General features: G+C 37.2%; 1 protein-coding gene across 2 annotated transcripts in view; it reads right to left on the bottom strand.

Moving 5' to 3' along the window:
- RAD18 (RAD18 E3 ubiquitin protein ligase) overlaps positions 1-18,380 on the bottom strand; it is a 113,680-nt gene that overhangs the window by 54,106 nt on the left and 41,194 nt on the right. For both annotated transcript variants that reach the window (XM_036030858.1, XM_028518897.2), the window contains exons 8-9: positions 9,700-9,776; positions 8,361-8,421 (exon numbers count right to left, since the gene is read on the bottom strand). In XM_036030858.1, coding sequence (XP_035886751.1) covers positions 8,361-8,421; positions 9,700-9,776 — 138 coding nt within the window. The remainder of the gene's footprint in view (positions 1-8,360; positions 8,422-9,699; positions 9,777-18,380) is intronic.

Below are 18,380 nucleotides of genomic sequence, written 5' to 3'. Positions count from 1 at the left end.
TGCGTCCCTGAAGTTATTTTCCTGCAACAGCACAGAAGAATCCTATTTCCAAACTGTGCCAGGCAGACCCTCCCTGCTCCTGGTTCTTCTCTGGTAACAGCCAGAGAACATACTTTGTATGCTGAGTGAATACACAGGACAAACCTTCTGCAGATTCCTAGGGCTCTCTCTCTGTGCTAGTCTCTCCTCTCCTGCACTGTCCTGCCAACTCCAGCGCCTTCAGTTTCCCTGGTATCTTAGATCTGTATCCTTAATTCAGAGTCTACCAGGCTCTGCGTGGGATCCCCCTGCCTGCACCACAACCTAGAAACTCTATTACAGGGCTCATCTCATTTTTTCCCTATCTTGTAGATATTCCTGTCCTTTGTTACCTAATATCCAGTGTACCAAAAACCACTGTTTCATACATTTTGTCCATTTATGTTGGATGTCTCTGGCGGAGAGTGTATCAGGTCCCTGTTTCTCTACTTGACCAGAAGTCTAAGTCCTATACATTTTAATTTGTAATATGGTATATAGCAGCAGATATAACCCATATAAACAAAAGCTCTTTTGTGTCCTTGACAATTTTTAATACTGTAAAGAGGCTTGAAAAACTGAGAACTGTTGCTGTAGACGTTGGAACTCGCCAGGGCTTAGGACTAGGCTCTGTCCCTATAGCACTCTTCTTCCTAGTACTCTTCTCCTTAACTACTACCTGTGCTCTTAGCCTTAACTACTACCTGTAAGCACATGTTGTCTGTTTGGTTAGGCAGCTCATTCAGTCATATTTAATTCTCTTTCCTGCTTAGCTATCTACCAGAAACCAAAACTTAAAACATAAATTTTGATTCCCTTTCCTCATCCATAATCCTCTCTTGGTCTCCATTTCTGTAAATAATGACAGCATTGTTTCCCCAGCTGATTCAATCAAGAGTGTAGGAGTCATTCATAATTCCTTTTTCAGTCATCCCCGTATTAAATCCATCAGTGAGTACCACTGGTTCTACTTCAAAGGTAACCTTGAACTGTCCCTCTTACTTCTACATTGCTGCCACTCCAGACTAGGTTGTAGCTCTGTCACAATTCATGATAGCAGCCTCACCTCAGGTCTCTTCTTGTGTATCATTCCTCCTCCTTACAGAGGCCTTCCCTGACCACCAAACCTGAACAATAGCTCCATCACTCTAGCTTTGTATTTCTTTATAGTACGGATCACTCACTATCTGACTAATATACAACTTACTCATTTGTTTATTGTCTGACTAGTCATGTTAGAAGGCAAGCCCCATAGAGGCAGAGACTTGGTCTGTTTAATATTATATTCCCAACTCCTAGAATACTGTCTAGGATGCAGTAACTGATAATCAATAAATACTGTTTGAGTGATGAGCCTCCAGACTGGTTTTCTGACTATTGTTTGCTGCCTTCTAATTTATTCTCTATTCAACAAATATCATGATCTTTTAAAATGTGACACCATATTACTTATCATTTTAAACCTTCCAGTGGCTTTTCATGGCACTGATAATGAAATCTGAAATAAAATCTTACAAGGTCATGTACGACCTGGCCCTCCCACCCCTCACCCCATTTGCTTGCCCCCAGCACTCACTGCTCCACTCTGGCCACATTCGCCTCCTTTGCTTCTGCCTCAGGGATTCTGCCCTCTGTGTTCTCTCTGTCCAGAACACTCTTCCATCAGCTCTGTGAAGGGCTGCCTCTTTATTTTTACTTTGTTCTCCTCATGACTCATTTCAAATGTCCACTCCTCAAGAAAAGCCTTTTCTGACTACCTTGCCTAATGCCCCCATAATTTCTCTCAAACTACCCTGTTTTATTTCTTTATAGCATTTGCCACCTAAAATTGTTATAATCATCTGACTTAAGATGTTCTATTTCTGCTACTAGAATGAAAGCTCCATGAGAAAAGGGACCTATACATCTTTTTCACTGCTGTATCCACAGTACATAGCAGCTGGCACACAGCAGATGTTCAATAAATATTTGTTGAATTAATGACCAAAAAAAAGTACAAGGGAATAAATTAACTATGTTAAAATGCCTTGTGTTCTTAGCAGGATTAGGCTGATACTCCCAGGAATATTTTCAGGAGACAACCAGAATGCTCACTGGAGCTGTGTCTGTGTTCTGGAGGAGCACAAAACTGTATTTCATCACAGCAAAAAGCATAGAGATCTCAAAAATACATCTCCCATGGCAGGCAAGTGGAATAACTTTCCATCAGGCTAAGATTCCGCCCCTTGCTGGGGCAATTCACAGCTTTCATTAAAAAGACTGATCAAAAGTTCTGGTATCTGACCTGCACAAGTAACTCAAACTCATTTGATTCAACCTCTGCTTCAAATACACTTTCTATAAAGTTCAAATTGACTGATTTCATTGTTTCTTTCCATTACTGAAAGAGGAGTTCATGGATTGTAAGTCCATCCAAAAGACTGCTTAAAAAAAAAGATATATCATCACAAAACTACCAAAGTATCCCATTCATAAAATTAAGCCTTTTTAAAGCACTATCACTTGAAACTAAAACTTACCCTCCAAAAGAGGTTTCCAACATACAAGTGATTCATTCAGACTCAAAGCATCTTTTGTAGAGTACGAAGGGTTTAGACTTTGGCACCTGGTACACCTGGGTTTAATTTCCAGCTCTGCTTTTCACCTACAACATGAGCGATCTGTCTAACGTTTCTGGGTCTCAGTTTCTCACTCTATGAAATAGGATAAAACTAGTTTTGTAGGGTTGCTGGGAGGATTACTAAAATAGCATCTGTGGAACCCTTGGCACAGAATATATATTCAACAATGTGATTTTTCTGCCTTCCTGTCTTTTCTTTTAAAAAGCAACCCACCATGAATGAATAGAAGAAAAGTCTGTACAAGTCAGAAGATGGGAGGTGGCTGAAGCACGACCAATACCTTAAGCTTGGAGAATAGACTTAAGCTTGTATGCTTCTTCTCAAAAGTAAATAGGATAGTGAGATGCAGAAAAACGTTTGTTTTCTCTTAGCCTATTTTTTAGAGGCTTGGTAGACTCTGATAAACATGATGATTCTCCCATCTTCATCTATTCATTCACTTGTTTATAAAGCAGTGAGCAAGGAAGAAACATTTCCTCCATTGTAGAACTTCCAGTTTTATAAGGGAAGGAAATATTGTTAAGTACTGTCACGGGTTGAGTGGTGTTTCACCGAACTTCGTATGTTGAAGTACTAACCCCACAGACCTCAGAATGTGACCTCACCTGAGGACAGGGTTTTATACAGGTAATCAGGCTAAGGTGAGATTGTTAGGGTGGCCCTAATTCAATATGAGTGGTGTTTTTATAAAAGGGGCACATGGACATGCACAGAGGAAAGGCATTGTGAAGGGACGAAAGAGAAAGGCAAGGAGCGAGGCCTGGAATAGGTCCTTCCCTCACTGCCCTCGGAAGGAACCCAGCCTGCACCCTGCCGACAGCTGGATTTTGGACTTCTAGCCCCCAAGAACTGTGAGACAATAAGTGTCTGTTATGTTAAGCCTCCCATTCTGTAGTACTTTGTTATGGAAGCCCTAGCAAACTAAAATACACAATTAGAAATTCATTAGAAATAATTACAAATTAATTGTATACATAATAACAATTATGGGCATCCTATAAAAAATGTAAACTCTCTTATATACTTGTTTCCTTTTTTCTCTTTTTCATTTACCACTCTCTAAAATACTAGCCAAAGATAAGCTCCAGAAAGATGAGCTGTCTTGTTCATTCCTACATCCCTAGCACCCGGAGAGTGTCTTGCATATATTAGTACTTACTCAAAACACTTGTACTGAATAAACAAATGGAATAGCGATATGAAAAAAATACAAGATGATGTAGTAAGTACATATAAGGGAAACATCACCTTGTCTGGGAGATCACGGAGGAATTCCCATGGAAATTGCAATGAAGCTGAGTAAGTGGTGGGAAAGCAGATGAGGCCACAAAAACCACCAAGAGAAGACAATTCCCCACAAAGAGAGAAAAGGGTAACAAAAGCCTTGCAGCAGCAAAGAATTTGATAAAAGAAGTAAAAGATTACTGAGTGGTCGGATCACAAGGAGGAAGAGGAAGAGACAAGGCTAGAGGCAGGCAAGTCTGGGAAATGACAGGTTTCATGTACTTAAAAGCCTCTGAAAGCTTTTCATCATGGCAGGAGGGCAGTAAGACAGAAAGAGTATGATCAGAAGACTCACCCATTTTAAAAGACAACCTGGCTTTTGAGTGTTAATGAACTTGAGAGGGTCAAGAGTAGATTGGGGATGACTAGTTAGGAAGCAACTATGACTAGCATAGTGGTGGAGATAAGAGTAAGAAATACATGAAATCAGGAGACAGAAGACAGAGACTAACAGAACATAATAAACTGAACATGTGTGGGTCAGGAAAGGGAAAAATGTTATATAAGAAGGATAAAGACCTAGAATGGCAAGATAGTTAATGATGACAATACCGGAAGATATAAATCAATGAAAAAATACCTTCAAACTTTGGAAGGAAAAATCTTTCCAAACTAAAATTGCAAAGCCAGTTGTATAATCAATCAATAGTAAAGGTAATATTCCCAGTTATGTATGGCCTTAAAAAATGTCGTTCCATAAACCTTTTTCTCAGGGAGTTTCCTAAAATTGTATTCCACCAAAACAAGGAAAGAGAAGAGGCAGATCTGTTTGCTGAAATAAAATGAAGCACACAGCAGGAAGGACAGCACCATGCCCAGAAAGTTGGTGAGAGGGAATTCCAGGACAGTAGCAAAGGGCAGCCACAGCAGATGGAACAGGACAGCACCAGAGGCTGGGGGCTGCCTCAGGCAGGATGCTCCTGAGACAGTAATGAGTTGATCAACATCGATGTGTTTAAATGTATTAGAAGGTAATACACATTTCTGGTGGAAAGTTTAGAGGTAAATTAATACTAGGTAAATAGAAAATTAAGCAAGTGAAAGAAAATTATTATTAAAAATAGAATGTTTTCCTAAAAGGAATTATAACTGTAGGGGAGGAAAAAGGAATTTTTCCTCCAACCTTCTTAGTTCTTTGCTGGTAACCCTATAACAAAAGACAAATTAACAAAAGAAAAACCAACAAAACATTATTAACATGCATATCCTACATATACATGGAAGATACCTAGAATAAAAAGACGTGTCTTGGAACACTGGCTTAAACACCACTTTCAGGCAGTTCCTCCAATCCCCCACCCCCCAACACACACACAAAAAAGGTGTTTTGGGGAGGTAACTGGAAAAAACACAGTCAACAAGAATAAGGTCTGTTATGTAAATTTAAGGCAGTGCCTTCTCCATTGATACAAAGACTAACTTATATCTAGGGACAGAAAGCAGATGATGAACAGGTAGATACCTTTGTAAATTTATGTCCGGCTTTTAGGCAAACAAGGGGAAGGATGAGAGCACTTTTTTTTTTTTTAAATATCTGCTTCTCAGTTGCCTTCAGCTAAAAGTACCCTAATTAATTCTTATGCCGAAGTAGTGTATTTTGGGGGTGGCATACTCTTCTTCCCTTCATAACCATATTATGTATGTTGTCTGGCTCAAACTGTAAAGAATCTAACTAAATATAAGACTTATAAAAAATTACAACAATAATCAGAGGGTGAGAAGAAGGAAAAAGCAGGAGTCAGATGTACAAAAGACCAAATCTTCGTGCTTCATGTTGGGACATCAATCACCCGTTAACATGAAGAACTGAAACACTTACAGAAACAGCAGAAAGAACAATCTTTTCATAAAAATAAGTATAACTACCAAGACAAAAGCCAAAGTCCTGACAACTGTTATCTCCAGGGGAGTGCGAGGGAAGACAGGCTGATGGTGGAGGACGCAAGAGAGTTTTGTTTTTTCATAATAAGCCTTGCAGATATAAGTAATTAAAAAAAACAACTATTGCATATAAAATATTAATAAAAATGTTTAAAAAAAGAGAAATCAATATTTGGAACCTGACACTAAATCACAACACATGACTAAACTAACACTAAGCACTTACACTTTAGAAGTGCCTGATAGTTGTTTGTTGGTTGGTTTCTTTAGTATATAATGAGGTTTACTATAGGGCAAAATCAATTATTTTAACAAGACCTATTTATGCAATAACATTAAACTTTTTTAAGATACTTAAATGGTGGGGAGTAGATATTTGTATACTGTCCTGCCTGTATCCACTTCTTCTTTAGTGTGACATATATATTAGATACCATTTTTTAGTGATTTAAATGACTGTTTCTCCACGTAAATTGTTTCTCCGATTGTTACAGGCCTCAGTTCTGCCAATTTGGTGATATACTGATAGTCTCTTTCCTGTCTCAAGAAAAATCGCTTTGATTTCCCAAAAGTTGATTTAAAAAAAAATCACACCACACTTATCTTTCCAGCAACAGAGCTGTGGCTCCTGTTGCCCAGCTGGCAGGCTGCAGACAGTCTAGCACAGGACAGGCCCCCACCCCCAACAAGCAGAGCCTGCGTATTAACCACATCTTCCTTCCTCCCGAAACAGATCACTGCCTTATATGGCCCTTCAAAGCTTAAGAACTGAAATCTCAGATATTTCACGCAGAAACTTTTTTACTGACATGTCCCCTAGAGCAAGGGACATAAAGGAAAGAATAAACAAATGGGACCTCATCAAAATAAAAAACTTTTGCACAGCTAAAGAACAGTATCAAAATAAAAAGAGAACCAACTGTATGGGAAAACATATTTGCCAATGATACCTCAGACAAGGGTTTAATCTCCAAAATATATAAAGAACTTACACGACTCCACTCTAAGAAGACAAGCAACCCAATTAAAAAATGGGCAAAGGACTTGAACAGACACTTCTCCAAGGAGGACATACAGAAGATCCAAAGACACATGAAACGATGTTCAATATCACTAGCTATCAGAGAGATGCAAATTAAAACCACAATGAGATACCACTTCACACCAGTCAGAACGGCCATCATAAACAAAGCAACAAACAACAAATGTTGGAGAGGTTGTGGAGAAAAGGGGACCCTAGTGCACTGTTGGTGGGACTGCAGACTGGTACAACCACTATGGAAAGCAGTATGGAACTTCCTCAGAAAACTGAAAATGGATCTTCCTTTTGACCCAGCAATTCCATTGCTAGGACTATATCCTAAGAACACTAAAACACCAATACAAAAGAACCTTTGCACCCGATGTTCATAGCAGCACAATTTATAATAGCTAGGTGCTGGAAGCAACCTAGATGCCCATCAGTAAATGAATGGATCAAAAAACTATGGTACATTTACACAATGGAATTCTATGCAACAGAAAGAAAGAAGGAGCTCCTGCCCTTTGCGACAGCTTGGATGGAGCTGGAAAACATTATGCTAAGCGAAATAAGCCAGGCAGTGAAAGACAAATACCATATGATCTCACCTTTAACAGGAACCTAAACAACAAAACAAAGAAGCAAGCAAAATATAACCAAAGACACTGAAATAGAGGACAGACTGACAGTGACCAGAGGGGAGAGAATAGGGAATTTCAGGGGAGAATGGGTAGGGTTTCCAGGAACAAATTTAAAGGACACATGGACAAAAACTAGGGGGAGGGTGGTAATGGGAGGGAAGTGGGGAGGGTTGGGTGGGTGGGCTAGAATGGGAGTAAAAGGGAGAAAACTGTACTTGAACAAAGATTAAAATAAAAAATAAAAAAAGAATTCATCAAAGCTTAAGAACTGAAAAAAGAAAACAAATTTCTCTTAGCACAACTAAAACACATCATGTGTAGTATACTCACCCAACAAATATTTATTAACTACTGTTTACCAAGTACTTAAATGTAAATTTAAACTAAAAACAAACCAAACAGAGAATAACAGCTACCTACCTAATTGACAAAACAGTAATGTGCTAGCCCTGGGAAAGATATGTACAAAAACCACTTAAGGAAAAGAAAGTGATAAAATTAGGAAGCTGTTAATACTTAATAAAATGAAAACTCTTTTTGGCACAAATTTGCAAGCTTTAAGTGCTGAAATTCTTTACAGAAATAATGTCATTGAGTGACTTGAAGACTGGCTGGAAAGTCAGAAATGTTTCCATTTTAATTCCATTTTCTTCTCACAGAGATGCTTTGAGAGCAACTAATTAATATTTGCAAAGTGCTTAGTAATAAGCTCAAAGTAGAATGAATGTTAGTCACAAATCAAAATGCAGCACACTTACTAAAAAAAAGTCACTGCCTTAGTAAACACAACTAAAATTCAGTCTTAATAAGTTTGTATCAAATTTTAAAAAATAAACTTAAGATAAAAAACTGCAACTCAAATTCTTTGCAAATAAAAAAAATCACACAACTTACGATATTTACTGTGAATTTCATCTATTTCCTTTTCTGTTTGATCCTTCGTAAAAACCATTATCTAAAACAATACAAAAATTATTCATTAAAAATTCATTACATGACAAAAATAGAAATCAGTACTATAAACTTTAAAATCTCAAATGTGGATGTTTAAAATACAGTGGAATAATCTCTCATCTTTGTTTTATATAGACCTAGGAAAAATAACTCCTGTGTACTTCCCTTCAATATCATAATTAGTATATAATTTGCCTAATACTTATTTCTCATCAGTAGAAAATACAATGTGGATTCCATTAGAACATATGAAGTACTAACACAACAATTAAGTTTCGTATTTTCAATCTTTAATTTTTCACATTCATTAATACAATAGGTGACACTTTAAAGTACAAGACTGGAGACACTGAGTAGATCACTAATAAACCAAATCTTGCTCCCCTTCTATCTTTTCTAACTTAACTCCCCCAAATCTGTAAGAAATGTAATATAGGGGAAATATAAGACATACGTTAAATTTCTAGTTCCACTTTCTAAAATCTTAGACTTACGAGATCAGAAGTCTACTTACATTATTCATCATCAGACACTTACAGTCTCCACCTTATAGTTTGCACACAGGTAGTAAAAAAGTCAATGAAAATCTCTTTTTTTCCACTATCTGATTATAAACTCACTTCCCTAAGGTCGTTGTTTTCCTTACAAACACATTACTGATGATCTAGAAAAAAAAAGAGCCCAAAACACTTCCTCCAGTGTCATAGGACACAATGACTATTTTCTTCTTTGGCATCCTTCCTCAAGTTTTGGGCCATCAAGCTAGAAGAAGGCAACAGTGAAAAATTTTAGGTCTCTGATCCCTTCAATAAGCTCAATAGATAATCCTCATACACTCCTACAATTACTTAACTTCTCAATCAGTATAACCACAGAACGCTGGAGTGCCAAGAGCTAAGGTGATCTTAGAGATCATAGAGTTCAACTCCTGAGTTTTACAGATGACAAGCACTGCATAAGTTAAACAGCTTATCAAATGCAACCAGCAGAGAAAAGGACCAATACAAATGCTACCTGATATATATGGGCATATGCTTTTTCTAAGGGCTATCACTCATTAATAAACTCTTCTTTAGATTGCATGTTGTGCTAGAAGACTGATAAATATAATAGAATTTTGTGCTAAAAAATTAGCTGCAAGTAAATCATAATATACTAAATGGAAATGTGTTCTAGTACACTTCCCATTGAACAAATGTAATACATACTGGCTTGTTTTAGTTTTAGTACTCAACTTTACTTTATTTCTACTCAGATACTGAAATAGACTATAACATACATTTTCATTGAGTTTACTAGCTTCAAGACGCATCCTAGTCTTCTCCATATTTTCAATTTCTTGAACTATTTCAGCAGCTGTTAAAATAAAGACATAGAGCCAATGTTAATGACATGGTTTTGCTCACTGTGCGATGGTCACATGAGTTATTAACAATGAAGCTGGACGATGGGAACACATAGACACCCTGTCCCCTTTTTATTATTTTTCTGTAAGGCTATTTCTACAGTTATTCCAAAATAAAAGTTTTAAAAAATAACAGAGTTAAAACACTGAACTCTTATATATGCAAACAGTTTAGAATATGACCAAAAATTACAATAAGGTCACTGTGCTCTTTCCTTTGAGTATACAAGTATAAATAGCAGTCTCAATGGAATTGAAAAATTAATTTATTAATGTGAATTCAATTCTTAAGGGATATGCACTCAAACTCCAATACACTAAATATGTACAACAGGCTACTTTTCAAGGAGACACAAATGTCTACAAATACCAGGGGGAAATGGCCTTGCCTCTGGAACTTTTATTAGCGTGTGTAGTTACCAATCACAGACATCAGAGATCTGGAATACACTCTGTCACATACATAAATGCCTTGGAATGCAAACAGCACTGAATTTGCAAGCATTATCTTTCTGCCTTCAAAGTCAACATATTAAAACTAAAAAAACATAGTATAGAATAAAAATCTACAATCCCCTCCACACATTTGTACACAAAAAGACACTATGTCTGGACTTTGCTTCAAAATAACCTGTGGGCGGGAGGAAAGTAGATGACATATGACACACAGGGGGCATGCGTGAAGCAACACTGCTTAAGCTGGATAGCAAGTGTATGAGGGGAATCACATTCTTCACTCCATTTTTATATAAACCTGATATAATCCCATTTTAAAGATTTTTATAAAAACCATAGTCAACAAAAGGATCATTTAAGAATGCAATTACCTCAATTTAAAGTTTGTTTTAAATAAAAGGTACACTGGGAGGCTTCCAGCAAAGATGGAGGCAGAGGTGGGTCTGCTTTGCTTCCTCGCACAACCAAAAGTAGGATAACAACCACTTTGACCATCTTGACCAAAATGAGATGTCCGTCTTTATCTCTCATAATACTTGCCTTGAAGTCTATTTTGTCTGCTATTAATGTTTAATGTTGCCACATCAGCTTTCTTTCGGTTAGTGTTTGAGTGGTACATCTTTTCACATCCTTTCATTTTCAACCTTCCTGGCTATTTATATTAAAGTGTTTTCTTCTAACAGTATATAACTCCCTCTTCTTTTTAATCCAGTCTTTACGTTTAAAATAATTACAGTTACCATGTTACTTTGTTTTCTTTTTTAAAAATATTATTCTACCTTGGCTGGTGTGGCTCAATGGATTAAGTGCCGGCCTACAAACCAAAGGGTCTCCAGTTCAATTCCCGGTCAGAGTACATGCCTGGGTTGCAGGCCAGGTCCCTAGTAAGGGACGCATGAGAGGCAACCATACACTGATGTTTCTCTTCCTTTCTTTCTCCCTCCCTTCCCCTCTCTCAAATAAATGAAGGAATGAATGAATCAATAAAAATAAATAATGGGGTATATCATGAGGACAAGGAACTAGCATAAAGAAGCACCCACTGGCCAAACCTGGAAAAACATAAAACCAAAATAATTAAGGGTGACAATAAGTTATAAGTATGTGAATCTACATTGATCATAAATAGAGAAAAAGAAAAGAGGGTTCTTGTTTTCAAAATCATGGCAAGTAGCAATTGGTAAATGTGGAAGGAGTGCTGATGTTAGAAAAATCGTATTTTGCAACTATCAGAGAAAAGATAAGTTTAGGTAAAATTACCAAAGAATGAAAGAAGGGTGAAATGTTAATGATGTATAGAATATATGGTATTAAAATATCTCTCTATTGATTTCTTATTGTTAGCAAGGGGAAAACTATACAGTGGAGAGACTGACAAGATGATCAAAACTGCCATCACAAATGAGGGGCACAAAGATGTCAAATACCTCTGGATATGACTGGTATTTTGAAAAGGACAAAAGATTACTTATATAGTATTCATATAGTGCTGAAACAAATGAAAAACAGGAAGGAGAAGCCAGCAGTTCATCAACACTCAGGAATGTACAACCTGAATGTTATAAGAAAATATTAGACAAAGTCAAATTGAGAAATATTCTATTCGGGGAAAAAAACCCCACAAAAACAAAGACTGTATTCTTTTAAAAAACCAGTGTTGTTAAATGACAAAAAAAGGTTGAGGAATTGTTCAAATGGAAAGAGATGGAAAAGATATTACAACTACCTAGCTGGCGTAGCTCAGTGGATTGAGCGCGGGCTGTGAACCAAAGCATTGCAGGTTCAATTCCCAGTCAGGGCACATGCCTAGGTTGCAGGCCACGGCCCCCAGCAACCGCACATTGATGTTTCTCTCTCTCTCTTTCTCCCTCCCTTCCCTCTCTAAAAATAAAATAAATAAAATCTTAAAAAAAAGATATTACAACTAAATACAGTGGTGATGTGAAACTGGATCATGTGTTGGAGGGGAAGAAAATCTATACAGGCCATTTCTGAGTCCACTGCCGAAACCAGAATAGAGATGATAAAGTACTATAACAAAGTTGAATTCACTAAAATTGATAACTATACTGTGCAATAAAAGAGAATATCCTTTATCTTAGGAAATACACAATGGAGTAATTCGGGATAGAGAGTCAAGATTATATAACTTACTCAGATTTTTTTTAAAAATTATGAATGCATAAAGATGTACACACATGAACACATAGTCATATCCAGAGAGAGAAACAGTAATAAATAAGGCAAATGAGGCAAATAATAATGGTGAGTCTGGGTAAATATGTGTATGTTCCTTACAACAGTGTTTCAGCTTTCCCACAAGTGCAAAACTATATCCAAAGAAAGATTTTTTTAATGAACGCAAACTTAAGACTTTTTCAGACAAACAAAGGCTGAGAATTTGTCTCAACAGCTCATCTGCACTACAAGAAATATTAAATAATGGCTTGGTGGTGATGAACTACTTTGGCTTTACCTTGTCTGGAAAGCACTTTATCTGCCCTCCCATTCTAAATGAAAGCTTTGCTGGATAGAGCAATCTTGGATGTAGGTCCTTGTCATCCAAGTCATTTCATGACTTGGAATACTTCTTTCCAGCCTCTTCTTGCCTGCAAGGTTTCTTTTGAGAAATCAGCTGATAGTGTTGGGCACTCCTTTATAGGTAACTGTCTCCTTTTCTCTTGCTGCTTTTAAGATTCTCTCCTTATCTTTAATCTTGGGTAATTTAATTATGATGTGTCTTGGTGGGTTTCTCCTTGGATCCAACTTCTTTGGGACTTTTTGAGCTTCCTGGACTTGCATGTCTAGTTCCTTGGTCAGACTGGGCAAGTTTTCCTTCATTATTTTTTCAAGGAAGTTTTCAGTTTTTTGCTCTTTGTCTTCTCCTCCTGGCATCCCTATCTAATGTTGGCACATTTGGAGATGTTCCAGAGGTTCCTCAGCCTATCCTCATTTTTTGAATTCTTCTTTCTTCTTTTTGTTCTGACTGAATGTTTATCTCGTCTTTATTTTCCAAATTGTTGGTCTGAATCCCAACTTCCTTCCCTCTCTATTGGTTTCCTGTGGCTTATTCTTTATTTTGCTTAGTGTGACCTTCATTTCTTCTATTTATTTATTTATTTATTGCCATATTCAAGGAGAATGGGGAAATGTGGTAGGTATTAAGAAGCATAACTAGTAGGAACAAAATAAACAGACGGAAGTTAAAAATAGCACAGGAAATGGAGAAGCCAAAGAACTTACACTCACAACCCATGGACATGAATTAAGGGGGGAACCTCTGGAGGAAAGGTAGTCACTGGGCAGAGGAGGGCAAAAGGGGAAAAAACTGGGACAACTGTAATAGCATAATTAATAAAATACACTTAAAAATAAAATAATTGTTGATAAGATAAAAAAAGAAATATTAAATAAACTTTTTCAGGCCAAAAGAAAATGACATCAGATGAAAAACTGGATCTTAGAAACAAAATGAAAAACATTAGAAATAGCAAATATGTGGGCACATATAAACTTCTGCGTTTTTTATTTAAAAGAAAACCGACAGTTTAAAGCAAAAACAATGGTAACAACGTATTATGAGGGCTATAGCACATACAGAAAAACATCTATGACAACCATAAAACAAAGGACAAAGTCAGAAGGTCCTTGCGTTACACCTGTAGTGTATAATCTGAAGGTAGACTGTGACAAGATGTGAATGTTAAATTCCAAAATACTCACCAAAACAAGTTAACCAGAGACATAGGTAAAAAGACAACAGTGGAAATAAAATGAAAAACTAAAAAACACTCAATCTAAAAGCAAGAAAAGAAAGAAAAAAAATAAAGAATGGATAGGACAAATAGAAAATAAAGAACAAGATGGTAGACTTACACCCAATCAAAGAGATTAAACAAAATGAAAAGTTAAATGAAATTTAAAAAGGAAATCCAAACCATATACTTACAAAAAAATCAAACAATAAAAAAACCAAAAGTTTAAATAGAATAACATAATAGGCTTTTAAAAAAAGAGTGAACTAAGATAAAACACAGCAGCTATATTCAAAGCAGATAAAGATTTTCAGACAAGGAATATAACCAGGAACGAAGACAAATATTTCATAACAATAAACAGGCTAACTCATCAAGAAGACACAACAATACTAGATGCACATACGCCTAAAAGGAAAAATGGAAACATTTATGAATATACCCGGAGATTTCAATAATCTTCTCAGTAACTGTTATGACAGTACACATATATCAGTAAGGATTTAGAAGACCTGAATATACTATCAAGCAACTTTACATAAACTAACATTTATAGATCACTGAACAAAAAAAGCAAAATTTCCAAGTGTTTATGCAACATTCACCAAGGAAGACCAAATATGGAGTTATAAAACAAGTCTCAATAAAACTAAGAGGTCTGACATCATACAGAACTGGTAAAGTGTAATCAAATTAAAAATGAATATTAAAAATATATATCTGTGAAATATCCAAATATTAGAAATTTAGGCCCTGGCTGGTGTGGTTCACTGGACTCAGTGCCAGCCTAAAAACCAAAGTGTTGCCGGTTCCATTCCCAGTCAAGGCACATGCCTGGTTTGTGGGCCAGGGCCCCAGTAGGGCGTGTGTGAGAGGCAACCACACATTGATGTTTCTCTCTTTCTCCCTCTCTCTAAAAATAAATAAATAAAATCTTTTTTAAAAAGAAAAAGAAAATGAAAACACTTCTAAATAACCCATGGATCAAAGGAGAAATCACAGCAAAAATTAGACAACATTTTAACCAAATGAAAAAAAAAATTATAAACATTTGTGGATGCAGGTAAAACAATGCTTAGAGAAAAATTTGTAAATTTAAATATTTACATTAAAAAGCAATATGATATTAACTATCTAAGCTTTTGCCATAATAAACTAAAAATAAAAGACCAAATTAAACCTAAAAGAAAATAGGTAAGAAAAAATAATAAAGATAAAAGTGGAATTCAATGAAATACAAACAGACATAAAATGAGGGGGAAAAATTCAATGAAAATGAAAGCTGGTTCTTTGGAAAGATTAACAAAATTGATAACCTGTAGGCAAGCCAATCAAGAAAGAAAAGAGAGAGGGGGACTTCCAGCAAGATGGAGGCATAGGTGGACGCACCGTACCTCCACGCACAACCAAGATTAGAACAACAACAATTTAGAGGCAGAATAACACCCAGAACTGACAGAGAATTTATCTGAATGGAAGTCGGACAGCCAAGAAGTTGAAATAGACCCGGTCATCCAGACCGGTAGGAGGGGCAGAGACCAGCACGGGTCACAGCACTCGGAATGAGGGGAGAGCTGGGCGCCTAAGGCAACCGGGAGCACGTAAGCCATCCGGGGCAAGCAGCGGGTGGACCCTGAGTACACAAGTGGCAACTGGCAGACCCAGTGAGACTGCGATTGTGGACCAGGGTGAAGCGCGCAGCCCAGGATCCCAGGGAAGGGACTGAGATCCCAGGAGAATGGAGCTACCGCCACTGTTCCCTCCCGCCCCCACTCTCACATACAACGTCACAATCTAGCAACTGGGGTGCCCAGCCCCAGTGAACACCTAAGGCTCCGCCCCTCACCATAACAGAAGCGACCAGACCAAAAAAAAAAAAAAGAGAGAGACAGATGGCTCCAGTAGAAGAACAAATCAGTGCCCCAGAACTCATCCTTTTGAGCGACCAAGAGATAGCTAACCTATCAGATGCACAGTTCAAAACACTGGTGATCAGGAAGCTCACAGAATTGGTTGATTTTGGGCACAAATTACATGAAAAAAATGCAGGTTACCATAAAAGAGATGAAGGAAGATGCACGGAGAACCAACAGTGATGGGAAGGAAACTGGGACTCAAAACAATAGAGTGGACCAGAAGGAAGAAAAAAAAAAAACAGGAAAGAATGAAGAAATAAGAATTCAAAAAAAATGAGAAGCTTAGGAACCTCCAGGACATCTTTAAACGTTCCAACATCCAAATTATAGGGGCACAAGAAGGGGAAGAGGAAAAGCAACAGATTGAGCACGTATTTGATCAAATAATAAAGGACAATTTCCCCATTCTGGCAAAGGAAATAGACTTTCAGGAAATCCAGGAAGCTCAGAGAGCGCCAAAGAACTTGGACCCAAGAAGAAACACACCAAGGCACATCATAATTACATTAGCCAAAGTAAAAACGAAGGAGAGAATCCTAGAAGCAGCAAGAGATAAGGGGACAGTCACCTACAAAGGAGTTCCCATCAGACTGTCAGCTGATTTCTCCAAAGAGACCTTACAGGCAAGAAGGGGCTGGAAAGAAATATTCCAAGTCATGAAAGACAAGGACCTATATCCCAGATTACTCTATCCAGCAAAGCTCTCATTTAGAATGGAAGGGCAGATAAAGTGCTTCTCAGATAAGGCCAAATTAAAGGAGTTCATCATCACCAAGCCCGTATTTTATGAAATGTTAAAGGGACTTATCTAAGAAAAGAAGATACAGAAAAAACATGTATAGTAAAAGGACAGCAAACTCACAATTATGAACAACCACACCTAAAGCAAAACCAAAAGAAACTAAGCAAACAACTAGAACAGGAACAGAACCACAGCAATGGAGATCACATGGAGGGTTAGCAGCAGGGGAGTGGGAGGAGGAGAGAGGGGGAAAAGGTACAGAGAATAAGTAGCATAGATGATAGGTTGAAAATAGGTAGGGGAAGGGTAAGAATAGTATGGGAAATGTAGAAGCTAAAGAGCTTGTAAGTATGACACATGGACGTAAACTAAAGGGGGGATATGGGTGGGAGAGGGTGTACAGGGTGGAGGGGAGTGAAGGGGGGAAAATGGGACAACTGTAATAGCATAATCAATAAAATATATTAAAAAAAGAAAAAAAAATAAAGAAAAGAGAACACACATTTCTAATATCAAAAATGAAACACAGGACTAATGAAGCAATATTGTTTTTTAAAAAGGTGGTATATTACTTATTCATCAACTTAGATAAAATAGATACATTACTTGCTAAAGATAAATGGTGGGCTTAATATTAAAAAGACAATGTAATACAAATCAAAAGCACAATGACACACCCCTTCACACCCACCAGGATGGCTGTGATAGAAAAGACAGAACACCAAGTGGTGGCAATGATGTGGAGAAACTGGAACCTCACACTCTTGGTGGGATGTGAAATGTTGTAACTGCTTTAGAAAACAGTCTAACAGTTCCTCCAAATGTTCAAAGAGTGTTACTAGTTAAGCCAGCAATTCCACTCTTAGGTACACACCTAAGAGATGAAAACATGTCTACATAAAAATAAGTACATGAATGTTCTCAGCAACATTATTCATAATAGCCAAAAGGTGGAAAAATCCCAGATGTCAATCAATCGATGAATGGGCAAAAACTGCGGCTTCCATACATACAATGAACTAATACTTGGCAATAAAAACAAATGAGATATTGACCATAAATAAACCTTGAAAATAGGCTAAGTGAAAGAACTCAGTCACCAAAAGCCACATATTGTATGATTTCATTTAAACGAAATAATCTTCCGGTTTCCAGCTCTGCTTGTAAAGAACTTGAAAGTTCCACTCGGCCCTAAAACAAAAGTAAAAGACTAAACAGAGCAAATGGACCTCGCACGGAAGACAAAATGGTGTAGCCATTTTAAAACAGCATGGCAATTTCTTGTATTTCTAGTCAGACACTGACCACGTGACCCAGCAATTCTATTCCTGGGTGTTCATCCAAGAGAAATAAAAAGATATGGCTATACAAAAATCTGTAAGCCCACATCCTCAGCATCTTTACCCATAACAGCCAAAAACTGGAGACAGTCCAGTTAATACGTAGCACAGCCACACAATAAAAATGACTAAACTATTAATAAATGCAACAACAGAGACAAAACTTTAATGCACCATGCTAGGTAAAAGAAGTCAGATACAGAAAACTATATACTGCACAATTTGTATAATTCCTTTTTTCTGGCATTTTAGAAAAGGCAAAACTGCAGGGACATAGAAGAGATTGGTATTTCCCAGGGACTAGGGTAAGGGGAAGAAAATTTATCATAAAGAGGCAGAGCAACTT

The sequence above is a fragment of the Phyllostomus discolor genome, chromosome 7, assembly GCF_004126475.2.
Source record: "Phyllostomus discolor isolate MPI-MPIP mPhyDis1 chromosome 7, mPhyDis1.pri.v3, whole genome shotgun sequence".
In the NCBI taxonomy this organism is placed as follows: Eukaryota; Metazoa; Chordata; class Mammalia; order Chiroptera; family Phyllostomidae; genus Phyllostomus; species Phyllostomus discolor.
Note: the sequence above shows the minus strand (reverse complement) of the source record. Positions and strands in the feature narration are given on the sequence as shown.